The sequence below is a fragment of the Mirounga leonina genome, unplaced genomic scaffold, assembly GCF_011800145.1.
Source record: "Mirounga leonina isolate KUSES-001 unplaced genomic scaffold, KU_Mleo_1.0 Mir_129, whole genome shotgun sequence".
Lineage (NCBI taxonomy): Eukaryota > Metazoa > Chordata > Mammalia > Carnivora > Phocidae > Mirounga > Mirounga leonina.
Genome location: NW_023270323.1, coordinates 74,462,443 through 74,487,998, shown reverse-complemented (window position 1 = coordinate 74,487,998; position 25,556 = coordinate 74,462,443). Strand labels below are relative to the sequence as shown.

General features: G+C 44.1%; 1 protein-coding gene across 1 annotated transcript in view; it reads right to left on the bottom strand.

The window, feature by feature from the left end:
• The window catches only part of CLNK (cytokine dependent hematopoietic cell linker), an 84,265-nt gene that overhangs the window by 19,160 nt on the left and 39,549 nt on the right, over positions 1 to 25,556 (bottom strand). The window contains exons 8-14 of the mRNA XM_035004362.1: positions 17,187 to 17,212; positions 16,954 to 16,973; positions 15,839 to 15,949; positions 9,071 to 9,098; positions 5,982 to 6,000; positions 4,069 to 4,150; positions 2,265 to 2,305 (exon numbers count right to left, since the gene is read on the bottom strand). Coding sequence (XP_034860253.1) covers positions 2,265 to 2,305; positions 4,069 to 4,150; positions 5,982 to 6,000; positions 9,071 to 9,098; positions 15,839 to 15,949; positions 16,954 to 16,973; positions 17,187 to 17,212 — 327 coding nt within the window. The remainder of the gene's footprint in view (positions 1 to 2,264; positions 2,306 to 4,068; positions 4,151 to 5,981; positions 6,001 to 9,070; positions 9,099 to 15,838; positions 15,950 to 16,953; positions 16,974 to 17,186; positions 17,213 to 25,556) is intronic.

Below are 25,556 nucleotides of genomic sequence, written 5' to 3'. Positions count from 1 at the left end.
CAAAAATAAGCATTTCCCAAATTCCTTTCTCATTTGTAGAATAAGGATGATAATATCCCCATTGACAGAGGTGTAGATTTCACTCTTCTACACAAAGAGTGCCGACTCCTTCTGCTCAGGCATTCAAATTAAAACCAGTAAGCCTTAGAGAGTCTGCTAGACTGAAAACTGAGTGCTGGGATTGTGTGGTTTTCTATGTATCTAGTTTCTGCCATGCCCTGGTGATCCAGAAATGAATTTTCACCTAGTAGAATGAACACCTGCTCAGTAAGCTGATGGTGGAGCGAGGCAGGTGTGAAAGCACTGATTAGCTGAAGGGCAGGGCTGTCTCTGTTCTGTATTCTTAGGGCCCAGCCTGATTCGGTATACAACCCATGTGCTTTGTGGATGTTTGATGACTGAAAGAGGAATGAATCAGTGGTGTTTGAAGGCTCTGGAAACATTTCCCCTGTCCATTCTGGGGTGCTTCCTTCATCAACTGTTTCTCGGACACGAGCGGAGAACAGTCTGCAAGAGCTCAGTACAGATGATATACTCCTGGTCCTGGGGTGCTTGGCTGGACTCATGTCTGTGAGGGCCATCCACTTCACTAACATCTTGAATTGCTCTTCCAATCTTGAATTGCTCTTCATTTTTCACTTGTGCATGGTTTCGTCTTTCAAATTAAGACTTTGGAATTCTCTCTATGCGGATTCTGCTTCCCTGAAGCATATTCTCACAACCCTCACTCAGCTCCTAGACTTTCGCCCCAGATGCTGCAAGTCTTTTTATCTTCATACACCTAGTCTGGCCTCCAGGACTACTGTTTCTTCCATTTGATTCTTAGGGATTGAGCCCATCCCATTAATCACAGCTCCTTTTGACTGCCTTCCTTCAAAAAAGGAAGTCCTCTCTTGGGAAACGCCTTTTTTTTTTATTAAAGATTTTATTTATTTGAGAGAGAGTGAGAGAAAGAGAGAGCACGAGAGAGGGGAGGGTCAGAGGGAGAAGCAGACTCCCCACTGAGTGGGGAGCCAGATGTGGGATTTGATCCTGGGGCTCTGAGATCATGACCTGAGCCAAAGGCAGTCACTTAACCGACTGAGCCACCAAGGCGCCCGTCTTGGGAAACTCTTACTAGCAATGCGGCACACATCATGGGAAATAAGCTTTCCAAATTGGTTTTTCAATCTAAGGCGTAGATAGTGTAGGGCAGAAGAGGAATAAGGACAAGATGGAGAGGAAGCAGAAAACTCTTAGGTCTAATGGGTCAGTTGGGTTGGGAATCTCTGGAGAAGGAAGGATATTTATTAAAATGTGTCAGTTGCCTACTATGTATCACGTGACTGTGTGTGTGTGTGTGTGTGTATGTGTAACCCTGTGAGTTAATATTATTATTTGGATGTTATGGATGGAGGGAGGGTGAAGATCCAAGAATGAACTTGCTCAAGATGACCCCTATTGCAGGGAAGGAGGCAGCACTGGGACTCAGGTCAGTAGAACCCTCAGTCATTCCACTATATCCCATGGGGTCTGCTTCCTCCAGCATTAAGCCCTCTTGAGGCTCAACAGAAAGAGATTGCAGGATTAGACCTGGACACAGAATCTCCATAGCATATGGAGTGAAGAAAGAAATGCAAAAGTACACGATAGATTTGTTTGAACAAAATAATACTAATCAAAACCCACCACCAATAGTAATATAACGCTATATTTATATGTTGCTGTAGACATCTCTGCAGACAGGTATCCTATATTTATCTTTACAGTCAATTAGTAAGAGGAGTCAATTTGATTTTCTTCATTTGACATACTTAAAATAAATCTATTTTACATCGAAAGGATTGGCAAAAACCAAAAGTTTGTCAAGAACAACTACTGGAGATAATGGGGAATGAGTAGGACTCATAAGCTGTTGGTGACACTAACATGTCTGCTTTGGAGGATGCATCTAGTACAATTGAAGAGAGGCATAGACTCCGACCCAGAAATTTCACTCTTAGAGAAGTTACCGTGTTGTGTACATGGGAAGACTTCTACAGTATTGTTCGTAACATCATCATGTTCATAAGAAGAAAACTCTGGAAACCACCTAAGTGATCATACTGAGTTACGGATAAAAATTGGGATATTAACATAATGGAATACTATCTTGAATGAAAATTACACCTACACGCATCAGCTCAACAGCGTGGAGGCTCACAAAAGCTAAGTCACAGTGCAGGGATGTCATAGTGTGATGGCTTACCTGTTTGTTTTAGAATTCTTACATACAGTGCTCTTACCTCTGTTTTGTACACTGTAGTTCCTGGTCATGAATGGCGAACTAAAGGGAATGTTAGAATTGACAGAATGTTGGTATTTCCCATAGTAGGTAAAATTCCACTCAAAGGCAACATCAGTCATGGTGGACTAAGTCCCATTTACAAAGCACTTTATATTTCACTGGTTGTGCTACGAGAATTTCTGTTTTGTAAGGCAATAGGCGGGTGGTTCTTTCTCTCTTTTCTCAAGGCAGGCAAACAGATATGGAACAAATTGACCCATACAAGTTCTTCCCATCATATTTCAGTGAGCACATATCATGATTTTTTGCTTTTGGAAGCCATGAATTCAGACTTGCCTCGTAACTACAGTCACTATAGATAGGTGGCGGGTTGGGGCTAATATTCTATAGAAATTGTTTACCAGTTGAAGGAGAGCGAGCCATAGCAAGCAAGAGGAGCACAGAAATTATTTTGTTCCTTCTTGAAATGTGAGCTAAGTGAGAAAACTGGATTATTATAAGGAAATCCATAAGAGAAAAAGGATTATAAAAATATAATAAAAGACTCTTTAAACAACAATACGCAAGCGAGGGAAAGGGAAGTAATGGGGGATGGAGATCATGCCCTTGATGTGCAGGCCTGGCATGGCGGTGAGAGCTGACATTTACTGGGCACTGGCAACAGGCCTGGCTCTGCTTTCAGCGTCTACTGTAGGACGAGCAATGTTGCCCAAGGATGTGGTTTGCTAGTGATGAGGTGGGCAGTCCGATTCTGGTGAATGTCTCCTGACCACTTTTCTGTTCTACCATAGACAAGGTACATTCCCTGTACTTATTGAATAAATAAAAGATAGCATCCTAACTGTGGGCAGGGCACCAGGGAAAGTCAGCATTCATGCATTTTCAGAATCAAGCCATTATTGGCAGCATGGGCTACTGTTTGGGCTTCGAAGTTGGACTTAACTTCAGTAGTAAGGAACTGCACCTCTCTGGGCCTCATTTATTCCCTCTGGGGAGTGGGTCAAAACTATCTCCTAAATTCAGTGTGGCTTTAAGCTGGGGTCTGATGGCTGAAGAGGGTTTTTTCCAAGTAGTGAGAGGGTGGAAAGAGGGAAATATGGGGGGAGGTGGTATAGACAGAGGAAGAGCATGTGCAAATGTCCTGCATTATGTGACAACAGGGATTGAGACAGTGGGAAAGTGGCATGAACTGAGGCTGGAGCCACTGGCCAGCCAGGGGTCATGGGGACCTTAGAAGCACTAATTTTGGAGGCCCTGGATTTTGTTGTAAGGAAGCCACTGCTAATTTATAGTGACCTTGGTCAGTAAATCACTGGTCTGAGCCTCTGCTTCCTCGAATCTTCAGTTGGGACAGCAGTGGTCACAATAAACCCCATCAGGCAAGTGTTAAATCAGATAATGGCATTTTCAACCTCCAACCATCTATAAAGTTTTGTTCAAAGTTAGGTGTCAGTTTGCGTGTGGTAACTTACAAGTTACCAACTGAGAATAATTAGAAATAGCCAATTTTTCCCCCAGATTGGTTTGCATCCTTCCAGTTAAACCTGTCTAGTTCATATCCAAGCCTTCAGATCTCCCAAACTTCTCTAACAAGCAATCACTAGTAAATTACAGGAAGAACAAGGCCATTACCTTCCCTAACAACTGTGACTCACACATTTCCCTTGGGCCTCATCATTGGGCTTCATTATCAAAGACCAAAGACTTCCCATTTCTCAGGAAGCCTTCGTGCGTCATTATCCAGGACGACACATGGCCTGACCCCCAGGCTGCCGCCCAGCAAGGCATTCCTGTCTCCTTACCTGGCAATGGCAAGAGGAATCTCGGGGGTGCTTTGATTTTGTGACAGGTGAATTGATTCAGGCTTCATCTGGTAATGAGGAACTGCATAGAGGAGTCACATCATTTGGTCAGGTTATAAAAAGAAAATGATTGGGGACCTAATGGAACTTCTGTGATTTCATCTGAGTGATCTCTGATTAGTAGGAGCGGGCTGTTGGTGGTCAGCAGAAACCATAACCTACATATTCTACAACTCCCCTGGCTCCTGTGGGCAGCTTTTCCCTGAGGCTATAAAAACTCTTTCGAATCGTGAATATTCAATAGGATCAAGAATACTGAATCTGGAATTCATCATTGAGCTTCCTGAAATACAGAATATCACATCGAAAGGTATTTGGTATTGGAAGGGCTTGGTGTGGAAGTGAACCAAAGTTGAATTCTGCATTCAAATGAAAACTTACATAGGAACATAAATAAAACAGTGAAACTTGAGAACTGCTCTGGGCAGGGGGTTGCCCAGTGCTGGCCCACGCTCTCCTGAAGTCTCGCATCTCTTCTGCGACAGGGCTGGAGAGCTCCCAGGATTCTGATGTAGACCAGCCGTGCATACCTGCTTACCAGCAGGCATACATTTTCTCAATTTTCCCCCTTTGATCTTTAAGTTTTGAAAAGATCTGCCAACCATATGAACTGGAGTTATTTAGTAATTACATATGCCATGGATGTGACCACTATCTATTTCCTTTTCATCATGAATAATCTGCCATCCAAATCACCAAGGGATGTAATCATACTATGATATGAAATGCCATAAAACACTCTCCCAGTTGCTGTCCTTAGAAGTAAAGTTAAGGAAGCGAATCGACATTGACATGTCTTAATTCTGGTTGTTGCTCTGTGCTCTTTCTCTGTCCAAGGTGGGTCACAGACTGGACACCTCTGATTGAAGGGCTGTGATTACTTGCAATGTGATTGGGGTCAATGCCTGGTCCACTAGTCACCCATCCCGTAAAATCATTTGATGTCATCAGCAGCCACCCAGAGCCTCTGCCCCTCATGCGCTGAGCAACATGACATCATGGCACCGATAATCCCAGCAGTCCAAGACGACAACATCTGAACTAAAATTTTAGTGAGGATGTTGAGTTTCAGTGTGGAAAAGGGCACAGTTTACTTTAGGTTTTAAAGTTATTTAGAATTGCCAACTGACCCCCGCTTCTCCATAAGGGACCCTTGAGAATCTACAAACCCTGGTTAGGCCCACTCAAGCCTAACTCCCTCCGTATAAAGAAGAGCAGACTTGAGACCCACAGAGGCAACACAACGTGGCCAAAACCAAACTGAGTTGGTGGCAGCCTCTGGAAACCTAACCGATGTTGCTTTGTGGGACTATGCAGCCTGTGTTAAGTCTCTGGGTCATGGCTCAGATCCTTGGACTTTGACATAACTCGTCATCGTAAGTGAATCAGGTGAATGGTATTTCAAAGGTGGGCATGAACTTGCTGCTGCTTAGCATCTACCAACAATGTGCATACATGCATATGTGTGTGTGCACGATCACATGAGGGTGTATGTGTGTGTGCATGGGTACCACCAAAGCCAGAAAGACCAAGAGCTTCCCTGGAGCAGTGGGCCAAGCACATCTTTCTAAAGTGGCAGGGGCTGACAGCATGCCTCCTTCTTGTCATTGCCTATGGCGGAAGAAAGACCTCCACCTGAGCCTCAATTTTAATCACTTTGTTTCAACCAGAGGGCTCTTGAGTAGACGAGGAGGCCCCGGGCCCACCTGGATCACATCATCATGCACACATGCAGGTGCTCCTATATGCCAGGCCCTGAAACAATCCTTTGTAAAAATGACTAGTGCTATAAATCTGGAAATGGAACTTAACCTAATAGTATCAGTGTATGAAAACAAATGTAAACGGCTTACCTCTCTCTGTTCCAAGAACCTGCATTGAATTAACAACAACAAAAACATAACGTTGAGTGAATCTTGGTGATAGAGAATTTTACATTAAACCATGTTTTTCTTGGAGCAATTGGTTAGTAGAATTTGGACAACATTTTTGTTAGTATAGATTTTTTAAAACCCACAAATAATTCTCCAGAAGACTAAGCAAAATCAAAATGTTCTACTCTCTGTGTGAGGCAGCAGGCAAATATACAGTCTGCTGATGGGTCTATAAATTACTTTGACTCTTCTGGAAACAGTTGAACCATAGCTGTCAAGAACCTTAGGATTGCTCCTATCCTCGTCCCAATAATTCCATCGATGAGACTTTTTTTTCCTAAGAAAACACCTGAAATCTGGACCCAGTTCCATGCACAAAGGCGTCCAGTACATCATTACTTATGGTGTCAAACCCTGGAAACAATCTACATGCCCATCTAAGTGAGAACAGTTAAGTAAATTTTGGTGCTATACTGACTTATTGGAATATTATAAATGCATTGCAAGTATTTATGCAGAGTATGAAATAGGAGTATACTACAAGTATGTGTCAATGTTACATGAAAAGTTCCGGCTACAAACTGGACTTATGATGTTTTTTATATGCAGGGGTGTGTGTGTGTGTTGCAGGGGAGTCTACTGACCCCTGGAGCCCAGGTCTCCTGACTCACCTTGGCTCCACAGACAAGAACCCTTTAGCAACAAATCGCTCAGAGAGGCATTGAACCTCTCGTCTGAAGCTAGCCAACAGGCAAGCCCCTTTGGTTTGAAAACCTCGGTGTCAAAGAGTTGGGTTCTGGGAAAGAGGCCATACATTTCATCATGGACAGCAAATCAGGCAAATCTATAGGCTAAGTAGAAAGGGTAATGAGTCCATCCTAATGACTGGTTTGAAAGTCTCCCACTGAGTCTTGCCCGGGACTTTGGACCTGGCAGTTCAAAGTGCCCAGTCAGAGGCTGTTGTGGAGACAGCCTTGTCGAAGACAATCTCAGGCTTGTTCAAGGAGTTGGGGGAGCAGAGCTGGAAATAGGGCTAAGAAGCCATCTGTCTGGGAGAGCAGGTGTTTTGTTTAATTGAGATCCAGCCCACTTTGTGCTTAAGGGCTCTGAATTTAAAATGGAATGCAATTAGAAAAGTGGGGTAAAATCTCTTCAGTTTATCTACTTTACTTTTTTTTGTTGTTAGAAAATAAACATTCAAGTTAAATAGTAATGCCTCCTTCTTTCCTTCTTTCCTCCTCCTCCTTCTCCTCCTTTTTTTTTCTATCAAGCTACTTTAGCTCGGAGGTGTCTCTGTGTTTCCTGAGGCAGAGAGTCACAGTGTGGGGAGTGGACCTGGATTTTCAGGGGCTGGCCCTGTGTTCTGCCAACTGGGGGGGCTCTGGAAAGTCTTCTACTCCACTGAGGCTTCTTTTTCTCTTAGGGTTTTGTGAGAATTAAATGAGACAATGAGTCTCTGACAACTCTAATGTGCTGTGTGAAGTTGAGTTGGGGTGGGCAGCACAGTATTGCTGCTGGGAATGGGTTCTGGTTCCCAAGATACAATGTGAGTGAGCACTTCACACCCAAGCATAGTATTTGCCCTATGAGATGGGCTTTTGTGGTGGAGAAATGGCCTTGACTCTGGGCCCAGACAAACAACGGGGAAGTGTCTTGGCCAAAGATAAGGAGGAAGAATGTGTTTTTCCAGTAGGCGGTGTTGTTCTTTAGATGATATCTACTTCTAGAATGCCAGCCAAAGTCACAAAGAAAACAAACTGTCATGCATGACCCCCGCTGTCTGAGGCTGACCTTGCTACTTCCTTCTTGCTCCTTACTGATTGGAAGCCCTATTGTCCTTGCAGGCTGACCCATGAGTTGTGGACTACACATCATCTTGGGTGGCAGCTATCTGCAACCAGGGACACATACATTTGACCCACAGGAACAAGGAGGTGGAGTCAGAGAGTGCCCAGCAGCAGAGTGCCACACCCACCTTTCTCCTTCCGGGGGCGGGGGTGCACTTGGAAAATCCAACAACTCCCAGAAGAGGGAGAGCCAGGTGAGGTCCTGATTGGAACCAGGGCTCACTTTCTCATTCGGCAGTTATGTGCTGTCCTCCTTGCCATGATTATCTGATGGATGAGAGGTAGTAAGTGTCTTGCTGAGTGACGAGAAGTGTGACTTTTGATTTTGGCATTCTCGTAAAGCCAAATAAGAAAGGACAGACAGACAGACAGACAGAACAGAAGAAAGAAAGAAAATAGATTAACCCCTGCCATCTAGATATAAGAGCATAGTTGAAATACTAAGACAAGAACCAAGTCCCTTAGGAAGCCAGTGGGAATGAGGTGAGGCCACTCTGGTTGTTGGACAGTGACTTTTCATCAGTCACAGCGGACCCACCACTTCTTAGGGAACTTGCTCATTGGGGGTTAGGGAGCTGAGTGTGGAGGGGCTCTAAGGCAGCTCCATGATACTTGACTTTCATGCTGTTTATTGAGCTTCTACTGCTCAGCTGGTCATTATGCACCTGCTTTAACTTACTTTAACTTTTTCACAACAACTTTGCAAAGAAGTATATCTATCTCTATTTTATGGCCAAGAAAACAGAAAGAGGGGTGGGGTTGTGTGTATATTCAAATCCAGGTCTGTGTGGGTCTGTATCTCAAATTTTTTGTACTGAGCCAGCTTGTCTTTCTTGTGAAGACCAAATGTCAAGGTATAGTACAATTTCCAACATCCTATTTCTGTAAAGCTGAAGGCTGGACGCCATTGGTGGAGGCTTTATGTCTTCCATGGAAACTGGGATGCTCTTCATTGGACCGGTGAACTCCTGAGTATATTCAGGTGGCAAAATAAGACCTTGGTCTAAGATCTGGATCTTGACATGTTTTGCTTTAGTTTTCTCATCTTTAAAGTAGAGTTAATAACTCTACTTTAAATACAGTAGATAATAATACAGTTGAGCATAGCTATTATGAAAATTAAGTGTGATAAAGTCTCTGAATCAAATAGTGTCTTGCCCATCACAGATGCTAATGCACAGAAATCCCTTCTTTGTTTCTGAGGACAAAATTTCCACTTACCTCACTTAAGTCCTTTAAGCTTATCTGCCTGTAAGGAAAACAAATATGGTGTTACATAAAATACAGTTCATAATGATCAAGATAAAATCACTCTGAGCCCTTAAAAACCTTTGACTGCATTTTCATTGCCAAATTAACAGCCATGGTCCAGTGTGATTTTCATCACTGCACTATAAAGCAAAAGCCAGGTTATTTTTCTCATGATTTTCTAAGCAACAGAAGAAGTTACGAGGCAATATGAAAGGTGGTGACAGAAAGGACATGAATAAACCAGCTTCTCATTTTCGGAGAATTTCAATAACGTCTTCATTTCTCCTGACATTTGGTTTTCCGTGTTGGGTTTCATTAGCACAGTCAGACCTGCTATTATTAGCTTGATTGCAAAGTTCTTCGTGTTTTGCTTTGAGGAAGCATAAAGGGTCTCATGTGTGAAGTTGTAGGGTACGGCGGGATCCCAGGAAGCCGTGTGTCAGAGGAAGGATGCTTCCATGAAGGGAGACTGAGACAGACCATGGAATGAATGATGGGGTAAGAACTCAACACACAGTGTGCTGATGTGTGCCCTGGGCAGGTCTCAGAAGAGCCAGCAAGCCTTTCGTGGATACTGTCAATTCAATCACTTTGCCCCTCTGAACCTCGTCTTTCTCATCTGTGAAATGGCCACAAGAGCATTCATCTTGGGGGGTTACTGTGAGGATTGCTAGCGATAAGGATGACAATGTGGGGCACTCAGTGGGCACTGCTCTTGGGATGTGGTCAAAGTCAGATGAAGAGTGATGAAGGCACATTCTGTCTGCCTGGGTCTACCGGAGAGAGACTGGTCCTTGGGAATGTGGGGAGGTTGAGACAGCAACACCAGCCTCAGAAGGTGACTGTTGATCTAGGGTGATGGAGATGAGCCCAGGAGCACACAGCGCTCAGATGCTGCATCCTGCTCTTAGACCACCGAGTAGTAGGGAAATGGACTGAGGGCCGTATTTTGTAACCAGCTCATCAGCCCATCAGAGGTGGTACGTCTGCCCCCCTGCCTCCCACTCTTAATGGGGCAAGTGGGAAGATAATGAGATATGATCAGAAGTAATAAAGTTGAACCCCATAGTACTAATTATTTGGGTTAAATTGAGGCTAAATTCTGTTTTTAATGTTTAAGAGACTCTGGCAATTGATCGTGACTTTACGTTACAAGAGTCAAGCTATGTTTGACTCCATTTATAAAGATTTCAAACTGAGAGCACTTGAATTTTTCTAGATTTATATATTTACCTTATTAGATTTATAAAGATCTATGAAGTTTTGCTCGTTAGGGTTTAAAGTTAGATGTATACAGGTATTTCAAATGTTTAAGGAGGTTTAACTGAGTTTGTAAATAAGTCTTATTGTCTAAGATTCTTTAACCTACCTAGTGTGACAGAGTGTCCTTCTTTTTAGATAAAATTGCTTGATTTGTAAATAAGTAATATACTTGATCGATGGAAATGTGAGGCTTCCGGAAAGGTAGGCTTTGGAAGTGGTAACATTAAAAAACGGATTTTTAAGTGAGAACCCAAGTAATTGTAGGGGTGTTTTCCATGCATGGCAATGTCTCTGGGCCTGGAAATGCCTATGTTGACAAGACTCCCCAAGTTAGTTGCTCCCTTTATCTATAAAATGAAGGCATCGGGCTTGGGGGGGTGGTTGGGGGTGGTTGGGGGGAGACCTGCACAGTCACAAAATGGCAGAGTGGGGTGGGGAACTGCCTGCCCCCCCCCCCCCGAACCACACCACCTCTTTCATCTCGTGTAAGTTGTCCCATGTTCTGTTTCAGAGATGGCCAATAAACCATGGTCACTGCCCACATGGCACAAATAAGCTTCCTGACATCCTTTCCTGTGCAAAATAGATGCTCAGCGTGTATTTGAGGATAATCCATTTTACTTGTAAAAATAGCCTTTCTTGAGCCTCCCTTGGATTTCGCTTAGTTTTAAATAAACCGGGTTTGAATCCTTGCTCTGTCATCTGTGAGCTCCCTCATCCTCTGGAAGTGAAGTCCCTTCTCTGAAGCTTGGTTTTCCCACCTGTAAAATGGGTAAGCCCACACAGAAATGAGAGGGTTGATTAAGGTGCTCATGAAATAATATACGTGAAAGCTATTTGGAAGAAAATAACACCTTCCATCTGCAGAACGCCTTCACAGTCACGCTTTCTTTTAAATGGAACTTTCGTCCTGAGATAATTGTAGGTCTCCTGCTCGTGTAAGAAGGTATACAGAGAGATCATGTGTGCACCTCACCCAGTTTCCCCCAATGGCAACATCCTGCAAAACTGTAATAATTAAATTCACTCTAAAATCAGTATTTCCCGTAAGTTCCTGTTCCCATGCTCATTTGCGTATCTTCTTGGTAATCCATGCTTCCTCTCTTCAAGGACTCTGGTTTCTCAATATCTCCACCGGTTTTTTTTGTTTTCACTTTCCAAATCATCAGAATGTACATTTTTGTCCCTGAGATTGCTTGAACTGATGTGGTGCTGGCTTTGCTGGTTGCAAAGGGAAAAACCATAGTTTTGTTGTTTAAATAGCAGGTACCTTCTGTAAATTACATTCTGGCTTAACCCTGAAGCATGGGGTTGGAGTTTGCTGAAGCTGCAGGGAGACGTCGTGGCTCGTGACCTCTCTGCATTTCTGTGTCCCTCTCAGTAAACTGGAGATTGTGATCTTGCTCTCTGCACAATGTGGTTGTGGGACTACATGAGGTAAAGCATCCGAAAGACCCCAGAGTGGACCCATTGTATTTAATCAGAGCTCAGCAGATGTCGTTTCCTCTGATGATTACTCAGGATGCTTTTATTTGGTGCATATGCCATGGTATTGAAAATACAAGGGAGTTATTCCCTTTTTCATCTCTTTCTAATTATGTCAAAGAGAGAGTCTCCATGTGGTGATGACTTTATCCAAATATTGCTCTTGCATTTTAATTGTCTTCCCTTTTAAGAGAGAGGAAATGCCACTGGCTCAAAGTTTGGGTCTGAAACTGTCTGTGTTGTAGTTATGCTAATGATGTTCCCCTTTTAAGTACATTTCCTTACTTTAAAAAATGAGCTGAGCCAAAAATACTAAGTACACGGATATGATAAAAATCGTAACAACGGTACATCAATGGTTGAGAATGCCCAGCGAACATTCCCCTGACTTCAAAGTTCTCTTCCAGCTTTCAGTCGTCAGTGAAGGATTTAAGTGGTATGTTCATGAACTGAAGTGCTTCGATTCAGCAATGGTTTTGTGAAGCCAAGACCTAGCTTTCAAACAGACTGGCTGAGCAGGTGGAGACAAATGGCTGCAGCAATGCGCAGAGCCGCATTCACCATCGGGAGAGCAGAGCCCGTTGTAAAGGGCTGCAGCTGTCGGCTGCCTTCAGTGGCCGCCGTGGATTACCCCATGTGAATCACAGCCTCCCAGATGGAGTGCCGTCCATCCCCAAGCGCCCACGGAGCAGCTGGTAGGAGGGGAGTGGGCGCTAGCCTTCCTGCATGGGCTGAAGCAGCTCAGCTCTCCAAAGTCCCTTCTGTTTTCAGAGAAAGTGAACCTAGCCACAGCCTCCTGTGGTTGTGGACAGGCCACATGTGGGTCATTAGTAATGGCCATCTGACTACCAATATGGCGCCCAACTCAAAATGAATTTGGAAGCTCTCCTCCTACAGCAAAACTCTTTCTTATTCGTGGTGACCTTCCTGGTGTCTCACACAGGTTTTTGACCCTTTCAACAGTCCTACGCCAGCCCTATAACTTTGACCAAGTCACCTAACCACTGTGAATCTTAGTGACCCTATGTGCCCAATGGGTAGGGAAGTGATTTTTACCAGGCACCTACTACGAACCAGCTGCTGAGCCTTCGAAAACCATACTTTAGAGGGCTGCCGGAAGCATACAAGAAGATGGGATGTCATGACACTCTGGAGGGGTTGATGGTGAAGACACCCAGCCAGGTTCTCGCCACTTCTAAAAGTGATTAAACAAATTTAACTATGGCTGCAGAAACCCAAAAGGATGCAAAATGCAAACGTGTAAGGATTCCAACACCATGGTGTTGGCTGCACGATAGGCTGGAGTGATCCAGATTGCAGAGGAACTCATTTGCAGATCAAGGGAGTATTATTTTAGACACTGGAAGCTGGAGCATATGTAGGAACGGCCTAAAGACCATCAAAGCTTTACTGACAGATTCTTGGAACCTGGTTCCCTCTGGGTCCTTAGCTCTGCCTGCACGTCAGATTCACCCAGCGGAGCTTTAAAAAACATGATGGGTTCTTCTTACCTCTCAGAGTGATTAAAGCACATACTGGGGAATAATACTTTTAAAAAAGCTTTCCTAATTATTTTAATGTAAAGCCAGAATGAGAAACATTGCACTAGAATATATAGCCTTTATTTCAAGAGAAAAATAGGGTTATGGGTGCCTAATTCTTTTGGGTACAGATGGGAGATGATGTTCAGGTGTTTTTCTTTCTTTTCTGTGCCGTGACAGATATTCTCCTAGGCACCCTAGAGAAATCCTTACCACTCTGTCACATGGGGACCTTTCTGCTGTCTTCACAAACACAGAAACTCAGAACCGTTTGAGAGCTTTATGAGATGATGTAGCCAGAAGTGACTCAGCTGGGATCCAAACCCAGTTCTGCTGGGTCCCAACACCTGTGCTTCCCAGCATGAAGAAACAGAAGGAAGAGAAGATCCTCTCTTTTTCTCCACACTGAACAACCTCATCAGCTGTGATATTTTATTCATCCTATGTTCTACCTCCTTACTTCTCTGAGTTTTGACCAGTTCTGAACATATTAGACTATTTGGTCAGTAGCATCAGGGATGATACATTTTACGTTTCCAATTCTGATGACATCACTTTATGGGTTTCATGGTCAATTGTTGGCTGTTGTCCCCTCCCTGTTTCTCTCGATTTGAAACTAGAAATCAAAACTGAGTAAACTTGGTGACTCCCAGTCTGGCTAGGACCCTCTGGAAACGGAAGAAGGAAATACAGATTTATCGAAGGTGTACTATGTGCCAGGCAGACATTGCGCCAGGAACTACGCACATTGAAATGAGTCAGTCCCCCCTTTTGGGGTGGAACAGACAGAACTGTATCCGAATAATTATACGGGGTGAGGGATGGGCAAGGGTGCCAACAGGAAACGGCTCAAGGTCACAACTATGTGCTGGGCAGGAAGTGTGGAGCACTTGGCATGATTCGTCTTGTGTAATTCTCACATTGGCCCATGAGGTAGGTGGTAGGTATGACTGTTATCCTCACTTTACCGCCCAGAAGGATGAGGGCTGGGTGAAGTTTAGTCATTTGCTCTAAAGCACTTTCTCAAGCTCTGCACTATTGACCTTTGAGGGCTCGTTATTCTTTGTCACAGGGTGGTCCCATACGCTGCAGGGTGTTTAGCGGCATCCCTGGCCTCCACCCACCAGATGCCAGGAGAAGTCCCACCACCCAACTCATCACAACAAATGTGTCTCTGGACACTGCTAATTTCTCCGAGGGCAGAGGCACCTCCAACCCAATCTCCCAGTTCATAAGGAGGAGCACCTAAATTTCAATTGGGGCAGTTGGAATCGACACCTGAGAGCTTGCTTCCCTCCCCACACTGCAAGGCCAGTGGAGAAGCCGGCAGACGGGAAATGGCGCTGGCGAGAGGAGGGGGTTCTGCCTGTCAGAGGTATGTTTGCGCGGGGCTGCCAAGGATGAGCAGATGGAGAGACATTCACCAGAAAAATAAGGGGGGAATGGCCTTTTAGGCTCTTCAGCGTTCCCCAGCAGAACCAGTGATGACTGGGTTTTCCACAGAAGCTCAAAATGTGCCTGATATTTTGAATTTATCTATGAAAAATGCTGACTAACTAATGCCTTGTGCTCCAACCTGCTGATTCAAGCTTTCCGTAAGAAAGCGTCATTCATTCCATGCAGGAACAAGAGAGAAATGTTAATCTCTGTTCTGACTTCTAAAATGAGGAAATTCTGGAAATTCAAACTCTCCTGGGGGGAAAAAAAGCGCCTATTCGCATTTGTTACATTTTGTGATTGTTGTGGGTTGCCAGATGACCCACACGTTTGGGAATGGGACTTTGTCGTCAGCTTAATGACATAGAGTTGGCTTTTTAGTTATTTGTCAAAATGGCAATAGCATTTTTGACAAATGGGTTTTCACACGCGGTTGTATTCCCACAGCCGGGGTGGTGAGAAGCCGGGGGGCAGTATTGGTCCACAAATAGCCTGAGCCCCCTTTCAGTTTTTACATATAAAGTCCTGATTCCTTTCTGGCACTTAACATTTCCTTCTGTAACAATTCAGGTCTCAAGTGAGCCTTTGTTTCAATTTTATTACAGAGAAGCTGTAATTTTTTCTTTCTTTTTTTTTTTTTTTTAAACGGTTTTATTTATTTGTCAGAGAGAGCGAGCACAAGCAGGGGGAGCGGCAGGCAGAGGCCGAGGGAGAAGCAGGCTTCCCGCTGAGCAGGGAGCCCGAAGTGGGACCCCGTCCCAGGACCCTGGGATCACGACCTGAGCTGAAGGCAGACGCTTAATGACTGAGCCACCCAGGCGCCCCAAGAAGGTATATTTTCTGTTAAAGAATCAAAGTGCAGTTTTCTAAGAGTCTTTTCCCTCCATGCGTCATTGGCTCTTCCCAGCACAGTAGGAAGACTGTTTCCCGAGATGGCTGGTTGTCCTCCTCACCCTCCCGAGCCCACCAACCTCCCTGGGCATCTCACCAGCAACAACACCAAACCTGTCACCTGGGCCCTTTCTGGACGTCGGGGAAGCTGATCCTCTGAGGAAGGGGTGACCGGCGGCTCTCTGGCTGGGGGGGCAAGGGCTGGTACTTCTTTGGAAGAGTGACAGGTGGCCTGTGGGAAGAGTCACAGTGAGAGTCTGAGAAGGTTCACTGTGCAGGTGGCTCCTCAACCAGCCCTGTCCTCTGTGTCCCCAGCTTTGGGTGGGAAGTCCATTTTGGGGGGCTGGCTCCTTGACAGGGCAGTCTGATCCATTTCAGGTAGCTGCGATTATTCGAATACTGTAGTCATTCTCCTACTCAGCGTAAAGCTCCCTCCCTGCAACGTGCCCTTTGGTCTGGTTCTGTTTTCCAAAGGGTGGGATGTCATTTTCTGCAGGGCATCATAGATTTCTCAATATGCCACCTATCTGAGATTGAGGAAGACTGGAACATGTGAGCTCTTTAAATGCCCCCAAAGAATTAGGAACATGTTTGAGAGTCAATGAATGTCTCACTCACCCATTTATTCTCACATTCACTCATTTACAAAGCATATCGGGCACTATTGATGGAGGCTGGAGATGCAGAGAGCAAAGACACAGTCCATGCTCTAGAGACTTCCCTCCAGAGTGGCAGAGAGAGAAGCCATGAGAGGTTACCAGCAAGGGTGGTTCGCGCTGTGATGGAGGTCCTCTTGGGGCCCCGAGAGGGACAGCAGAGTGCCTCACCAAGAACCTGAGAAGTTAAGGCTGTGACTCTCACGTGTATGTGTAATAGAATAATAGTAGTATTTCTATATATACTAGATAGAAAAATCTGTGTGCATATATAAATATAGGCCTATACCTTGTAAGTTCCTGAAGGCATTTCCTAGGGCCGGTACCGTCTGGGGGCTTTCTGTACTAAACGGAGGGAAGAAACGGGGAAAGGATGGGGAGCAAGGTGCACATCACGGACTGATGAGTGAAGGTACGTGGAGTGGCTGACTTGTTCGACCTTGTTCACTGGCAAGCTCATCTTAATTTCTCAACTATCAACTGTTCGTGTTTTTCTTTTTTAAATTCTGGAGCTTTTCAAATTCTGGAACTAATCATTTAAGTGCGTAGCAAAATACAATTTCTATTTTAGGTGTCTTACCGAGGAGGTGGTAAAGGAGTCTGCAGAAGGAAAGAGAATCAGAAATTAAATTTATTATTCTCTGAGCAGAAGTAATGCTTAACAATTTTGGGGTTTACAAATAGAAATGACAAATTCCAACCAAACGCCTGGGTTATATTTTTCAAGTGATATCTAAGCCTTTACATGGTCCACATCCCCATGCTTCTAAAATAAAGAGTGGGTAACAAACACATTTTAATGATTTCTCTTACCTTGTTTCCTTTTGTGGGTCTGTCTCCTGAAACATAAGAGGGAGAGCAGTGAGTTTATGGAAAATGTCATCGAGCTAGTTTTACATATGTGAATGGAAATCATTCCCATTTGAATAATCTTGATGATAATGTCAATTAAGGTTTGTTGAGATCTTATTGGGTACCCAGGACCTAATTATACTAGTTATGTGATCTCATTCGATCCTGGCCTTTGTTCTGGAAGTGAAGAGTGAGGTATGGGGAAGTTACTCTCCAGTCACCCCGTAAATGGTAGAACGAAGACTTCATTGCATGCGGTATGACTCCCAAGGTCCCCCTCTTAACCACTAACTCTTGATTAGAATTAACATTTTTATATATCTCTATAGTTGTCTCATTATTTCAAATTCCTGACACACACCTTCAGTGGACATTTCTGAGCAGAAGAAAATAGCATCACAGTAATTTCCCGATAGGAGGGTTTTCTAAGACTCCCAAATCCAACTTTTGTTTTAGACCAAAGTAAGGACAAACTAGGTAGGACAATTGCTCAAGACCACCCAACCCTAGAAAAACCTGAATGAAGGTCAGGAGGGCTTTTCCTGACTCTCAGGTAGTTTTATTTCCACAATTGGATTCAACTCAAAGACAGTTATTGGGCTGCTACTCTGAGCTAAGCACAGAACCAGGCGACGGGATACAAAGACAACATGGCCTTCCCCTCAAGGTGCTTATGGTTGTTCGGTTTCCAGGCAAAGGTCTGGGTTCTGGGGACGCAGTGAGGAGGACACTGTCCCTGTCGCCATAGGGTTTATACCTAGGAGCACAGATGTGCATTGAAAACACTATTAAATCTCTGAGAATTTGAGAGAGAAGGTCATGGTATTAAAGGGACACGCAGGACATTTAAGTTAGTCTGGGGTGTCAGAAAAAGCCCCCTTGAGAAAGCAACGTTCACTGATCTGTAAGAGCGGATGTGGTGTCATAAATGGTGTTTTATATGGCTGTGGGAGGAGCCAATGGGAAAACGTGGCTCCTGTCAGAGATGACTTCACCCTGGGCTGATTACTGGTCTCCACGCACTTCGTTTCCTTGTGTGTGAAGCAATGAGGCCGGACGGGCTCAGTGGTTTTTAACTGAGCTCTGAAGGGCGCCCCGGGCTCCCCTGGGGACTTGTAAGGGGTGGGAGGGTTAGGGGACTGGTTTCTGGCTCATTGTTGCATGTCACAGGAGGCTCCATTCCATCTGCTTCCAGATTTCTTTTGGGGAAAAGTCCAGCTGGCCCAGAAAAGCACAACACAACAAACACTTGTCTGGATGATTTCAAGGGCTCTTCCGGGTCCTAAAATAATTACTTGAGTGAGCAAAATTACCATTCTCTGTATTTTGTTTTTGGAAAACACTTTTTAAATGGATAGACTAGATTTCTCAGCATACATTCAAACACTAATGGCAAACAGGAATCGTAGATGTTCTTGGCATTGTAAAAACCAAATAGGATCCGGGATGGATTTCAACAACAGTAGTGATCTAGTTAATGTGAGATCTCTGGCTATTTCAACGGTATTTCCAAAGAGCTTAGACCACGTGATGTCCTCTTAAGGCACCAGGTCAGAAAACGTAAGATTAAGTTCGTCTCACTTTGTTGTGCGTTGGCTTGACCCGCAGAGCTCCCCAGTGGACTGTCTCACTGTTCATAATGATGCCTTTCCCTGTGAGGCTAGATGCTGGCTTTCTAAGAGGCCTTTCTTCATAGCTACCACTATATCTGTGGGGGACCAATTTAATTTACTGGAAAAAAAATTCAGTAAAGAGACTATCTGGGATTCAGTAGGCACATTCCATTTATAGTTTCAGAGATATCTATCCTGATTGCTTCAGTGACTGAGCTCAGAAAAGGACATCTCTCTTCCTTTTATTCATTGGCTTGTTATTGTGCATGTAGTCTATGTCAGGCCTGGGTTCATTTGTAATATATTTATTGATGCAGGGGAATATAATTGGGGAATATAATACCCAAACAAAAGTTGCTATTCCCATGTAACTTGTATTTCAGTGGCAGGACGTAGAAAACAAAAGTATACAATGACAATGACAGGTGAGGACAAGTGCTCCCAAGAAAAATGCGACAGAGTGAGGGAGAAAGCAGGGCCATGGAGAGAGCCGGAGCATGAAGAGTTCTCCATCTGTCACGCAAGAGAGATGGGGAATGGGGTGACCATTTTTTAGGCAGATCCCAGAAAGCCTCTCTGGTTAGTTAATGAGAATAGAGACCCAAGGAAAGTGAGGGAATCATGTGACTGTGTGGGCAGGAGTTTCGTGACAGAGGGAAGAACAAGTGCAAAGGCCCTGAGGTGAGATGAATAAGAGGGAGGTACCGCTTGAGCAGTGTTTGCAGAGTTAGGGACATCCCCAGATCACCTGCCGTCTTGTAGGCTGTGGGAAGAGCTTTGTTTTAAACACGTTGCATCTTTTGATACACTGTTCATGTGTCCTGTGTCTTCATTATAATATGGCATTTTCTCTGGCATCACTTAGACTTAGTTCCCCACCCCCGCCAATTAAAACAGTTTTGTATATGATATCATTAGCAACAGCAGTGGGAATTTTGGCTGTATCAGATATGTCTGTTAGTAAGCATTTATGCTGTTGAGCTTCACTTGTTTGTTGCTTAGATAATTGAAATCCTACAGACTAGCGGGTAAGAGTGAATTTCAAGAATCCTACAAGCGAGAAAACTGGATCGAATAGGCAAAGTACCATGCCATGCTGTGATAATTCATAAAATCCAACCAGCTTTGCTTTGGAGGGGGAGTGTTTAATAAAGTAATAACAGCTCAGGTATTTGGGATAATGGAAGAAGATGAGATACGGAGTGGCGTTTCTGGAGTTTGAATCTTGATTCTGCTACTTACTATAGGCAGGATCATAGCAGGTGCTCAATAAATATTTATGAAATAAGCAAATGGATTGAAGGACTGCTGAGTTTTCTCATCTGGAAAAGTGAGAAATGGTTATTCACACTTCACTGGAATTCACGCATGGAATGCACGGGTTAATGGACTTCGAGTACGTGGCTTGTTAATGCACGCCCAGTTATTAGCATTATTGTGTGATGGAAAATTAGAGGGGGGATGACAGTTTACTCTCCTTGTGAAGTACACACAAATATTCTCATGCTAGGAAAGCTTTCCGCTCTGTCACATAAGAAGACCCAAATGTTTGTTCTCTGAGGTCCTCCTTCCCTTGAAATTCAATACAGTGGGTTTCACGGGGAGGAGGCTTGCATGCTCGCCATCTGGTGGCCATCTGGGTAATTAGCACCATCTGCCAACAGCGTGTCCTCATTTGCTCCCGGTTCTGCCACGAGATTGATTTCCCTTCCGCTGCAACACTTACTGCTGCTTCCGCGGTCGTGTGGAGCTGTGAGCACAGCATGGCTGTAGAAGCTGAATGGATGGGGCTGGACTGTTACCTCCACAGCTTATTAGGGAGAAATCGCAAAGAGATCGTCAACCTTACAGGGTTCTGTGAAGTTAAAGCAAAGCGTGCTGGGGAAGAAAGTATCACAAGACCTGTTCGTGGTTCTGTGGGAGCAGCTTGTCCAGCGTACGCAGCTTGCTGTTAAATTTTAGGAATTTGCAATGCGGTTGTTAAACACGGCCATTATTAAAACATAAACTGTTTCATGTACACTTGAGTTGTATCAGCGACTGCCGAACTGTCCTGCAAGTGGCTGCGCTGTTCTGCGTTCCCACCGGCAATGCATGAGAGTTCCCGTTGCTCCACATCTTCACCAGCATTTGGTGTGGCCCGTCCTCTGGATTTTGGCCATTCTTCGAGGGGTCCAGTGGGATCTCATTATTGCTTTAATTTGTACTTCCCTGTTGACGTAGGATGTGGAACATCTTTCCATAGGCTTATTTGGTGACGTGGCTATTGAGGTCTTTGGCCCCCTTTTTAATTGAACTGTTGGTTTTTTTATTGTTGAGTTTTACGAGCTCTTTGGATATTTTGGACAACAGCCCTTTATCAGATATGTCTTTTGCAGGTACTCTCTACAGGTCTGTGACTTGTCTTCTTATTCTCTCTTTTTTTTTTTTTTTAAAGATTTTATTTGACAGAGAGAGACAGCGAGAGAGGGAACACAAGCAGGGGGAGTGGGAGAGGGAGAAGCATGCCTCCCGCCGAGCAGGGAGCCCGATGCGGGGCTCGATCCCAGGACCCTGGGATCATGACCTGAGCCGAAGGCAAGACGCTCAACGACTGAGCCACCCAGGCGCCCCTTCTTATTCTCTTGACATTGTCCTTCCCAGAGCAGAAGTTTGTAGTTCTCAGGAAGCCCAGCTCATCAATGATTTCTTTCATGGATTGTGCCTTTGGTGTTTTGTCTGGAAAGGCATCACCACCCCCAAGGTCGTCAAGGTTTTCTACTCTGTTATCTTCTAGGAGTTTTATAGTTTTGATTTTTAATTTAGGTCTCTGATCCATTTTGAGTTAATTTTTGTAAAGGACCTAAGGCCCGTGTTTAGATTAATTTCCTTTTTTTTTTTAAGAAGAGGATGTCCTGTTGTTCTAGCACCATTTTTTGGAAAGACAATCTCTGCTCCATCGGATTGCCTCTGCTGCCTTATCAGAGATCAGTTGACCAAATGTGGGTTGATTTCTGGGCTCTCCATTCTGCTCCACTGATGCATGTGTCTGTTCTTTAGCCGATACCGCACTGTCCTGATTACTGGGCCTTTATGGTACGTCTGGAAGTAGGATATTGTCAGCGCTCCAAATTTGTTCTCATACTTTTTTTCCCCAGAGATCTGTTTTCAGACGTTTACCGCTGCTTATGATCTGGTGTTGGCAGCACTGCTAATGAGCTGAGTGATTTAATGCAAATTGGTTGGCCTCTCTGGGCTTCGGTATCCTCATCTGTGACTTAAACGGGGGGACAAAGATACGTAGGATCCAAGAATGTGTTTCTTGATAGAAGGGACAAGACACAACAGAGTGGCAACAAATGGGATCTTTGAAATCATTCACATGGGGTTCGAATCCCTCCTCTGTCACTTACTGAGTGACAGTGGGCAAATCACGCAGACGCTCTGGGCTTTGGGTTCCACGTCTGCAGAATGCAGATCAAGAAGCATAGTTCCTGGGATGTGGTAAGAATTAAATAAAATAATACTTGTTTTTCACTTAGCTGCCATTTGATTTGTGTTAAATATATGCCATACCCTTTATCTATGAAATATGATCGTGAAGATCAACACTTCAGAAATGGACCATCAGTGTAACGTTCTGTAATTAGAGAAACAGACTCTGGGCAAAAATGGATAAAACCTGGGCTCAGTTACAGTATTCATCATGTCTAAGAGTTTTATGATATATGGACGTGAACCATCAGGACTGCATGTCCTGATGGTTAATTATGAAAGAGCTTCAGAAGCAACTTAGGATCCAAGTGGCTAATGTAGATCTGACAAGCCTCCTTTGAGAAACCTCTCCAAGTCTGTTGAAGCGTTCAGAAATTAATTCCAACAATAAGTTGCTGACACCCTTCTTTGGGTTGGGCAGGGAGAGAGTAAGTTAGGCCAAGCCACGGATTTGAGAGGGACATACCTTCTTTAGCAACTGCTCAAATCGGATCAGAAAGTATAGTCTCAGGAGTGTGTACATCAACATGCACTTGACCATGTACAGCTGCGTGCTGGGGTTAGTGATGGATGTGGGATAGAAGCATCTTCCCCAAACAAAGCTGGGGAAGGTCTTCTCTGCTGACCTGGGTGTCTCAGGGAATGGAGGGAGGTCAGGTAGGGCACGCGAAGGACTAAGACGTCAGGGGGTGACTTGGGCAGTGGGGTGGGTGGGTTTGTGTGTCTGGATTCACAAAATGCTAGAGACCATTGTGTTCTACTCTCTTTCTACAGATGGGCTATGAAGGCCCAGTGAGGGAATGTCACCTGCCTAGATTTGGAAACAGAGAAAGAGATGGGACCAGAAGCAAGCAACCCAGGCCTCTTGACTTGCTCCTCCACAGGCCCCCACCTAGTGGGGGTGCATGACTGAGGGTCACAGGCTGGTCTATAGGTGGTCCAGTGACACCTGGAAATGCTGATTGAATACGCTTTTAAAATGGGCTAAATTTTAGACTTAATTGAATAAATATTTACTATGCATCCCCTATGTGTGTAGCACGGTGCTGTGTATTTGCTGTAGGGAAAATAATGTTCAATAAACGTGGATCCTTGTGATTGAGGAGGCTAGCTTGTTTTTCATATTCATCTACAAGACTTATTTTGTGTGCTGAACACCAGACTGGATAGAGCATGAAATGGTTTTAGCTTAGAGAGAGAGTCAGGAAGATGCTCGAGTGCTGGGAGAAAGACAAGGGCCAGAGGGAGCCCAGAACCCTGCGAGTCTGGTCAGTTCAGTAGCCCTCCGTGGAAGGTCCGCCATGTGTCAATGACGGTGCTGTAGGTTTTCACTGGTTCTCACCTTTCAAACTGGCAGATATTGTAGGATGTAGCTGGTATCACCTCCATTCTAGACAAGTGGAGACTAACGTGGAGAGGTTATGATCCTTGGAGTTTTCTTATTTGCAAAACAGTGGTGCTGGGTGTGAACCCAGGGCTCCGTGTCCACAGGTCTCACATTCATGCAACCACACTTGAGCTGCTTCTGAGCATCAGAAATCAAGTTTCACTTCCCGTGAGGTCGTTGTCTCCCATCTCGGTCCAATGTCTCTTGCTCTGGGAAGCCTTCCCTGGAGACACCATTCTCCTCCCAGGCAGAATGAAGTACGCACTTTGTTGAGTTCCCAGAACACTTTGTGTTGACTGGACCAGATTGTGGGCTCCTCATGGTCTAAGGTCTTATGCTATTCAATGCCTGGAACAAGTAATTTTATTTTATTTTATTTTATTTTATTTTATTTTATTTTATTTTATTTTATTTTATTTTATTTATTTATTTTTTTAAAGATTTTATTTATTTATTTGAGAGAGAGAGAATGAGAGGGAGCACATGAGAGGGGGGAGGGTCAGAGGGAGAAGCAGACTCCCTGCCGAGCAGGGAGCCTGATGCGGGACTCCATCCAGGGACTCCAGGATCATGACCTGAGCCGAAGGCAGTCGCTTAACCAACTGAGCCACCCAGGCGCCCTGGAACAAGTAATTTTAAACAAAGTGCCCTGTTACCCGGGAAGTTATCACACAGTGTGCTAACTCCCTTGTTTTTAATTCCTTTATTTGTGGCTACTTTGTATTTCTCTTTCAGAAAGCCGTATTTGTTAAAATGAGCAGTTTTATCAGATGCCCTTCCTTTTCTCTGAGCCTTATTATTTTCTGTGTATGTGATGGGGAGACAAAATGCTTTCCTGTAGTCCCATTACTGAGGGGTTTTTATAAAATTTATAACATTTATAATAAATTTATAACATTAACTTTGAACTGAATATTGTTACCAATTCTTCTGTTGCTTTTGAGTCATGGGTTGTGTCTGAAATAAATTTAAATCTAAAATGATAGGAGAATAATCTTAAATTTATTTCTAATCATCTCTGTGTCTCAAGGCTTGTTATTTTTCTCTGGAATACAATCCAAAGGATGCCAAATTCCATCATTTTTGTGATGTTTTGTGTTGCCATATTCTGCCACTGGGGGACAGTATCGCCCATCAATTCATGTCCAGCACTAAACCTTGCAGAGTTTGGATGCGTGGGAGAGCGGAACAGGAAGGGGTGTTTGCAGAATGGATTTTACAGCAAAACGTTGGAAAACATTGCCAAAACCCTGGGTTCTGGTCTAGGCTCTGGTCTCTGTGACCTTGAGCGAACCACTTCTCTTGCTAGATTTCCTTGCATAAAATGAGGGAGTTAAATCAGATTAACTCAAACTCATCTCTAATTCTAATTTTGTTGGCATCCAAATTCCTCTAAAAGCAAACTAGAAGAAAGGCCTTTTGATGGCATTATGTGGAATTCTATTTTGCTTCTTTTCAACCAAGCTCATGTTTCTGGATATACATGTTCAGTCACCTGTGCATAATTCTCTTTCGTTTCTTGGAAGGTTTATTGTATTTCGTTATAAATTCATTCTTGCATATGGTATGCTTGTCACCTCAAAGAAAATTGGTTCACAGTCTGTGCTTGGTTCACATCTGAGGCAAAGAAAAATTCACTTTAACGTCCTTTATTCTCAGCATTAAGAAGCTAAGCCGCACTATATTTGGACATGATAGCTATCCTTCTCTGAAAAGAAGACAGTTTCTTCTGGATTTGTAGTGAGTGCTAATGGGCTCATCATACACAAGCTATACTACTATATTATATAGAAATGCTTTGCCCCCAAATAAACTTTCACCCATTTTTAGAAATGAAAAAAAAAATCCAAGCTTCAG